The sequence below is a fragment of the Vulpes vulpes genome, chromosome 3 (assembly GCF_048418805.1).
Source record: "Vulpes vulpes isolate BD-2025 chromosome 3, VulVul3, whole genome shotgun sequence".
NCBI classification, from domain to species: domain Eukaryota; kingdom Metazoa; phylum Chordata; class Mammalia; order Carnivora; family Canidae; genus Vulpes; species Vulpes vulpes.
The window spans coordinates 13,085,060-13,094,182 of record NC_132782.1 but is presented as its reverse complement, the minus strand read 5'-3'; the positions used below and the strand labels follow the sequence as shown (position 1 = coordinate 13,094,182).

Below are 9,123 nucleotides of genomic sequence, written 5' to 3'. Positions count from 1 at the left end.
TAATTATTAAAAAACATAATAATCCTCCTATCTTTAATAATACGGAGCAAACAAGAAATGACAATTTTATATTTTCTAATAATACTGTGGCTTTGATTTAGTATTTTTTCTCCAAGATTATTAGCATGCACGTGTGTGTTTGCATAATGTGCTTGTGTGTTAAATACTTGCCCCTTAAAGACAGTTCCCAAATTATGGAAAACACATATACTTAAAATGTCAATATATTTGGAAAAAAAGTTACAGAAGTATTTTGATTTGTACCCCAGGTGATTTAATTTTATTTCAGCAGAAATTATAGAGAAGGTATAAGACATTGTGATACAGATCAGCAGTACAGAATCTTGCCAGTGATGTTATCCGACATGTTGAAAAACAGACCGATATACTGAAGTGCCATTTGACAGGAAAACAGAGCCATATTTTTCATTTTTTCATTCCATTCAGAATAAAAGTAGATTCAAACCGATTATGGAAAACATTGTATAGCTTAATACATGGAAAATCCGTTGTGATAGACATGAAATTTCTGAGCATCAAGTTTACAAGTTCGACAAAATGTTATCAAAATCTCTAGTCTTATTTTGGAACATCAATGTTTCTCAGTGCCCGAGTGTGGACTACAAGTGGCCCTCTAGGATGTTTTACTCAGTGTCACTGTAGCACCTGTTCCTCTTAATTTGCTCTTCCACAGTGAGTTGTTCAGACTGGACCTCCACTCTGGGAAATGAAGGTTTAGCTGCACATTCACTGCTCTGGGCATCAAAACTCATATTCCCATTACTGTGGGCTGTTCCTATTGCTTCACCATGCCAATGTTTGACATCCTTCCCCAATTCCCTTAAATACAAACATGGCATAGTTTTAATTTGATCTACAGAATCGATGAAGTCATGTTCGAAAATGTTCTCATTCTTTTTGGAAAAAGCAGCAATTTTCATGGTGTTGGAAAAGAAGAAGTGTAGATTTTTGTTATTCGCGTGGTTTCTTTTGACGTTCAAGATATTTGTATCAGAAGAAGCCATAGACCTTTCCTCCTTTCCTCTTAACCCACCACGGAGGCCCGATTTGGGAGCAGACTGCAGGGTACTGCCAGCAGTGGCCCTGTCAGCCTGTTTACCGAGAGCCATAGCTAGTACATTCCTTGAATATGGCTTTTCAGATTCAAATATACCAAGTAACTCTGAAATTCTAGATGCATTTTCTAAACTTTCAATTTGATATTCACTTGCGGTGTAGTTTGCTTCACTTGACAGTGGTAATAGATTAGGAAATTCTAAAATAGATGTCTTCTGCCTGAAATTATTCAGACACGAGACAGCTACATAATTGTTATTATTATTCTTATTCAAATTCTCTTTACGATTTTCTGGCACCACCTCATCACCAGTGTTAGTAACCTGTAAAACTTCGGCACCATCAGGTTCATTAGTTTTTCCATTTTTCTCCTTCTCAGCACTCTGCACAACCACATTATTGTTGTCGTTAAGATCCATTTCACTTTTCCTTTTATTCTTTGTATCTTCAGCCTCATTCAGCTTATCTTGCACATTCTTATTTCCCTCCTTCTTCTCATCTTTTCTTGCTTCGTACATTTCCATTTCTTTGGTTCCTGTAGCATCCGCTTTCTGACATATATGGATGGACTGCAGATATGGCTGCAGGGAAGAAATGTTATCTTGCTCTTGTCCTTTATTTTCCAGAGTTTTAATGTGTTCTACTAGTGATTCACTTTTGAATTCAGCGGATGTAGCAACTGTTGTTTCTGGTGGCCATTTAGGTTTACTCATTTTGAGCTCTTCCTCAAGGAGGAAGGTTTTCTTAGGCATCTCTCTGGAAGGGGGCCAAATGATTTTTAATTTTCCCCTCTCCCTGAATTTTCTCAAATCATCTCTTTGCCCTCTACTGTTAACAACATCTAAATGTTTATTAGGATCTGCAAGTATGGCGGTGTTTTCTGCACTATTTTTACACATATTTGTTTTTTCGTTAGGAGTAAAGTCCACTGAGCTGCTTTGATTTTTGCAATTCCATTGATCTTTATGCTGTTTGTGCCCAAAACCTTCATCATAATTTCCTTTAGATTTGAAAAGTTGGCTAAAGTGAGGTTTACAATATATTTGTCCGTGAAGTGATGCGTAATTTCCCAAACTGCCAAAAAGAAAAAAAAAAAAGAAAAAATGTTTAACATTCCGTATATATACTGCAAATTCTTAGGGAATTAGGTTATTAATTATTTCAAGAATGAGTCAGAGATTCAGTGCAATTAACTTAACTGGCAATAGGGATATGCTTATTAATTGAACATTCTTGTTAGATAATAGTTATTGCTAATACCCCACATGATACATGTCTTATAGTATTTAGAATTTCATACTTTATGCCAAGTGTTGGTATGATAGGTATTTTAGTATAATGCATGTGTAGTTATAGTGCAAAATGATAGGACTAAATCTTTGGTAACTATGATTTATGTAAGGGGGCCTAGGATTTTTAAAAAATCCTGAATAGCACACACACATAAATCAACTATTTAAATTTCCTTGTTAAGTAGGTTTTGAATGAATTAGAAAGCTTGCCTATGCAATTGTTTATTTGGCCTCTTTGGGGATATTAACAAGTAGAGTGTCTGTTAAATTTAAAATCAAATTTAATCAAAGGCATCATTTTTTAATATCTGAATCTCTGCATACAAACAGATCCACCAATCACATAGCAAAACTTAAAACCAATGGATAACATTTATAACAAAACTAAGAGACAAGGTATCCTCACCAACCCCCAAAACACAAGAAGGTAAGAACAAACCAACAGTTATAGTGGCATCTGTATGAGTGATAGCAGAAGGAGCAAGGAAGGTGTCTAATTGTCCAGAAAATATAAGACCACAGGATAGCCAGCCAGTATTTCCTGGAAAGTATCACATGTCAACCAGAGAATAATAGCTGAAATGGGGAAGGGTTTTACTGTCTCCATTAGCCAGTGACTACAAGGGCCCTGTGGTAGGAAAGTCTGAAGAGGACAGAGAAGTCAAACTCTCAAAACTGAACAATCAAGATCCCTTTTTAGGACAAGACTTAATACTGACAAAAAAAAAATTTGAGAGTGGTATCAAAATGTCATTGGATAATGATGACAGCTATGAAAGAGAAGGTCTTGACTAACATGGGGGAGAGGACTCAAGATAGGAAATCCAGAAATCAAGCCATTACAGTTTTTTGGACAGTATATGAAAACTGGAAGAGGTAGCTCTGTGAAGTTTGGGAAAGCCTGTCTGAATTTTGCCTCCTTCTAAGATTTGGGAAAACTAATGCCTTAAAAAAATAAGCAACAGAAAAGTACTGAGGCCAAATATTATATAAAGTCATTATAAGAAAAAAGAGTAAGGAGCATTTTTAATATCCCTATAGACAATGAAAACATGCTAGAGAAACATGTTCTCAACATCAAAATTTTAAAAATGGTCTAAAAGACATTAAAACATGATAAAGGGACTTGAAAGAACAACATGAATTGTAATTAGAAAATATCATAAAGGAGATGCTAGAAATCAGGAAAAAAACAGAAGTAAAAGAAAAAATGAGTCATAAAAACTAAACTAAAAGAAATACAAGAGTAAATAAACACACTAGAAAGTATGTTAGAAAAGAAATAAGGGAATGAAAATTTACAATCAGAAATGAAAAAGGAGAAGGATTTGAGAGAAAGACAAATATTAAAGCTAGGCACAAAATATCCATGTACAGATAACAAGAGATCTTGAAGTAAAAAAGAAAGCAATGAAATAGGTTAAATACTAAAAAGCTGTAATTTAAGGAAACTTTCCTGATATAAAGAGGTAAGAAGCTGCATGTTGAAAGAACACACTAGGCAACTGACACTGTTGACACAATGACCAACATCAAGAACTATTCTGGTAAAATTACTGGACTTTATTTTTATTTTTTATTTTTTTGGACTTTAAATAAAAAGAAAAAAATCCTTTGTGTTTATCTAAAAAGAAAATAAAAGAGTGCATATGATTGAGAAGGGAAATAAAATTAGTTTATTATCAGTCATTTCCAATACTTTGTGCCAAAAGAAAACAGAATAATACATTTAAGATAGTTAATAAAAGAAAGTGTAAGTCAAAGATTTTACTTTCAACACAACAGACTCCATTATCAAGCTCATAGAATAGACGTTTCTGAGGGAGGTACTAGAAAATAAGCTTGCATAACCAGAAAGGCTACAGAAACATCAACATAAAGGTTGGTGGCAAGCATTCTATATACTGTTACCTATAAACTAAGATGAGATGAGAACAATGAGGGAGATGATGTGACATGTAATGGCTGTGGACTATGACACCAAAGATATAGCACAATTTTAAAAAGGGGGTGTGGATGAGTGGGGAGCAAATGCCATTTTTTTAAGTTTTCATTATCAAATTAGGGGGGCTGATAGTTTTGCTATTCTAAAACTATTGTCCAAATGAATATGGGATATTTTAATTCTTGTATCTATCTCCTTTGTCTTTGAGAACTAGAAGTCCTGAAGTGAAGGTCCATATGGAGACAGACCTGGCATGGAGAAGAGGCAAAGGCAAGAGCAATGCAGTTCTCGATTCAATTTGGAACTATTCCTGCAAATTCATGATATATTTTTTTCTTTGTATATAAATATTTGCTAGCTCTTACCACTAATAAAGTCTCAAAATAGTGACCAACCCAGTAAAAAGAGAATTGAGGTTATAGTCTTAAAATGCCATTTCTCACATAAAGAAAGCAAGGCTTAGGGAAATGACTGATTCCAGGTTCATGGGAAGTAAATGCACCAAATGAGCATGGAACATCTAGTCCCATCAGACAATGAGGAGACTATCAAAGATTACTCAGGTCTTGCCAAAAGGAATCAGGAAACAACCAGAAGAGGCCAAGACTAGAATAACTTGAACTTCAGTAGTGATAACAGCATCTGATTAAAACCAATCAAATAGGGAATCGCTGGGTGGCTCAGTGGTTTAGCGCCTGCCTTTGGCCCAGGGCATGATCCTGGAGACCAGGGGTTGAGTCCCATGTCAGGCTCCCTGCATGGGGCCTACTTCTCCCTCTGCCTGCGTCTCTGCCTCTCTCTCAACTCTGTGTCTTTCATGAATAAATAAATAAAATCTTAAAAAAAAACTCAAATATATGTAAACCTATGAGTTTTATTTTATTTTATTTTATTAAAGATTTGTTTGTTTGTTTATTTATTTATTTATTTATTTATTTATTTATTTATTTATTTATTTATTATAGACAGAGAGAGAGAGAGAGAGAGAGAGAGAGAGAGAGAGAGGCAGAGACACTGGAGGAGGGAGAAGCAGGCTCCATGCCGGGAGCCCGATGTGGGACTGGATCCCGGGACTCCAGGATCGCGCCTTGGGCCAAAGGCAGGTGCTAAACTGCTCTGCCTCCCAAGGATCCCCCACCTATGAGTTTATAATTCAAATATTTTATAATTGGTTACCTCTAGGCTATGATAAGGAACGATTTCATTACACTGTTATATAAATAAATGATACATTGGCAAAGCAAGTACATAAAGGGAAAAAGCTATGCATTTATTTTCCCTTTCCCCCACCAACTGCACTACCAGGTAACCAAAGAGTAGATGAAGGGAAGCATCTTCTGTAAAAGTATTCAAACTAATAATGAAAAAGTAAAAAGAAAATGGGAATATCAACATTTTGCAAACATCAATGAATGGATATAGATATATAAGATATATATATAGATATATATATAAGATATATAGATAGATAAGCTTCAATATCTGCTATGATCACAAAACCAGAGGCAGCCAGACACTATGTGCTTATTCTCTTCTTGCCAACATTCCCTATGTTCTTGCAAAAGGTATCAAATCTTAGTTTACACTACTTTCTAGGTTCAGCTGACAGTCGGAAATGCAGGGGAGAAAAGGAGTATGTGAACTGCACGACTAGTGTGCAATCAGCAAATCCAGACTCTGGAAAATTCTACACGTCAGATATCTTGGGCTCTTCACAAATAAATTGCAAGGAATGAAGGAAATGGACAGAAACTCTATAGATTTAAAAGAGATGTTAAAGTTGAAAAAACTGAGCAAAACTATAGTATCTAGGAGAGCATATTTGGATTTAAAAAAAAAACTATAAAAATGCAAGGAAGGAATGATGAAAAAGAATGCTGTTTACTCAGAGAGAGAGATAACTGGAGTTTGGGCACATGGAAGGAGCTTCTGAAAGGGCTGGCAATGTTTACTTCTTGAACTTGGTACTGGTTACAACGTGTTCACTTCATAATCATTCATTAAGCCATACAGTTGCTATTTTGTTTTTCTATAGTTGTGGCTTTTGGTACAATGATTTTTAAAAAATATCAGTCGTTAAATATTTTCGAGTCCTTACTAAACGTCAGGCTTTACTAGGTATTGACAGTCAAACATTAACACATTTCCTACAGCTGGAAAACAATTACATTAGACAGTGTTAAGTATGAGGCAAGCACAGGGGATGCTCTGGGAGCACACAGGAGGGACGCCGGATCCATATGTGGGGCTCAACACAGGTTTCTTGATAGACATGAAGTCTCAGTTGAGGTCTGAAGAATACTGGCACATTAGTCTGGTGGAGAGGCCTGGGGAAAACTCCTATAAGGTGCGGAAATGACACTTGGGACCAGTTAGATATGAGAAAGATAATGATTTTGTGCAACTGAAAGAAGTGAAGTCTTCATGAAAACTAACATGTAATGGGAGGAAGAAGTGTTGGGAAAGGAGCTGGACAAGATTCTAAATTGCCTGTTAATTCATAGTAAGATGCTAATATGACTTTGATAGAGGAAACCATATGTCTCAAACAAGGAAATGACCTCAGATTTACATTTTAGAAATATCATTTTCACTACATCATGGAACATGGCATTGGGGCAAGTTGTTTTAGTGGTGATGGAGGTAAGAGGTGGTGGAAGCAGGGAGACTAACTTGCTAGAAATACTATTGCATTAGTGCAGATAGGAGGACACTTGGTGGGTACCTGGTCTGTGGGGATGGAAAAAAGCATACAGTTCAAGAGGCTTTTATGGGACCTCCATTATGGGACATGGTCATTGCTTGGGCATAGGGAATGAAGAAGAGGAAAGAGCCAAAGGTAACTTCATGTTCAGTCATTGAGCTAATGCTAATGTCTTTTATTGAGAGAGTATCATACAGATCATGAAGTCAAGGAAGGAATTTTGGTAGAGAGAAGATAATGGGACATATTGAATTTGGTGTACTTATGAGAAATATAATTGGAGATAAATATTAATAATTGAGATATAAGCATCTGAAAGAGGACAGAACTGGGCTACTGAACAGATTTCAGAGTTATTCCTCATAGATAATGATCCACTCCATCATGGGAGTGGATGCGATTAAACCATATATATAAAGAATACAAACAGTGATGAAAATAGACGTCCATAACAGAATTCTAGGGAACATTTCAATGATGGACAGAGAAAGAATCACCCACATAGGAGTCTGAGAAGGAACACCCAGAAGGTAGCAGGAAACCATTATACTCTGGTGTCATGGAAACCAAAGGAAAAAAATGTTGCAACAAGGGGTGTTTGACATTGTCTATCAAAGCCAGGAAAGATATAATCTGATACACACTAGATTTAGCAAAAATAATTACAATTTCAGCATCTCAGATTATAGCTACACCAAATGCCACACTCATTAAAATTCATTTGTAACTGTGTTGATATGGTGCTTCTGTTGCACTAGAAGGGGAGGGAAACAGTATATCTTACCTGACACTGACAATACTCTACAATTATTATGATTTTTACTTAGATGAAACACCCAAACCTAGGTAAACTCCAGCCCACCATCTGATTTTGTATGTGAAGTTTTATTGGAATACACTTGGGCCTCTCCGTTTACAGCCACACTTGTTTGTTTAGTTATCTGTGGATGCTTTTACACTCAACTAGAAGCTGACTAGTGACAAACAGTATGGCTTATAAAGTTGAAAAGGTTTACTATCTGGCCCTTTACAGCAAAAGTTTACTGAATCCTGATCTAAAAATTTAGATTTTAGGGGTGCCTGGCTGGCTCGGTCTGTAGAGTGTGCAGTTCTTGATCTCAGGTTTTGGTTTTTTTTTTTTCTTCAGGGTTTTGAGTCTAAGTCCCACATTGGGCTTACTTCAAGTAAGGTCAAAAATAGAATCTAGACTTTAGATAAAGTAAGAACTTAAAAACCCTGACTTGCATAGCACTTCTTGATTTTTCTTATCTCTGTGATCTCCAGGTTTGGACAAAAGGGAACTTTCTGGATTTGATCAGGAAAGCAATATTTCAAAAGGAAAAAGGTCATGACTATCCTGAGAAAAACATAACAGAACCTGACCACATCCCCTTTTATAGTTGTTTTAAACTCATGGCAACAAGATCTAGAAAAATCCATAGCTTCTTTTGTACATGTATGTGTACTTGTACAATATCCTCCAATATTTGTGTCACAGCCCACAAAACATTTTACCTCAGTTTACTGTTGCAGTGGTGGCATCGGAAGCAGGATTTATGAAAACTCTGCTTGTCTGCTACTAGGCACTCCATTGGATAAACAGTCTTTTGACAAAGTATACATATTTCCTTGTCTTGGGGTAGCAGCTTCTAAAAATAAAAATTTGCAGAAGTTAATATGATACTATCTTCAATCCCATTGTAAAACCCAAACAAACAACAGCCTATAGACTGCTATGCAGTTAAGAAAAAGCTCTAAGACCATTGTCCTAATGTTGCTTCTCTGGACATGAGCCTACCATCAGGTTTGAGGGTCTGGTACAATCAATATCCAACGTTTTCATTTTTTAAAGCATTCTGGAGAGATTTTTTTCAGAGTATCTACATACTTGTTAAAGCTGAGGATATTGTATTCGTTTAAATATTTCCTTGATGACTTAGTGTTGACTCTGTGACATTGTTTCTTAACGTTAATACAGTGAGACTCCTGAATACATCCTGAGATGTTCAAGGCCATTTCTCCTCCGTCTAAATGGCTTTTTTGGACTCTCATGTTTGCCTTTTATACTTTTCCTACCTCTTCCCTTGCTTTAGAGTATCGATAGC

At 36.0% G+C, this 9,123-nt stretch overlaps 1 protein-coding gene across 2 annotated transcripts in view; it reads right to left on the bottom strand.

The window, feature by feature from the left end:
• Window positions 1-251: 251 nt before the first annotated feature.
• Window positions 252-9,123, bottom strand: part of XIRP2 (xin actin binding repeat containing 2) — a 353,649-nt gene continuing 344,777 nt past the window's right edge. Inside the window, exons 10-11 of one of the 2 annotated variants that reach the window (XM_072751844.1) lie at window positions 8,534-8,651; window positions 252-2,151 (exon numbers count right to left, since the gene is read on the bottom strand). In XM_072751844.1, coding sequence (XP_072607945.1) covers window positions 645-2,151; window positions 8,534-8,651 — 1,625 coding nt within the window. In that variant the 3' untranslated portion in view covers window positions 252-644. Of the gene's footprint in view, window positions 2,152-8,533; window positions 8,668-9,123 lie in introns of both variants that reach the window. The other variant, XM_072751843.1, reaches the window with a different exon arrangement.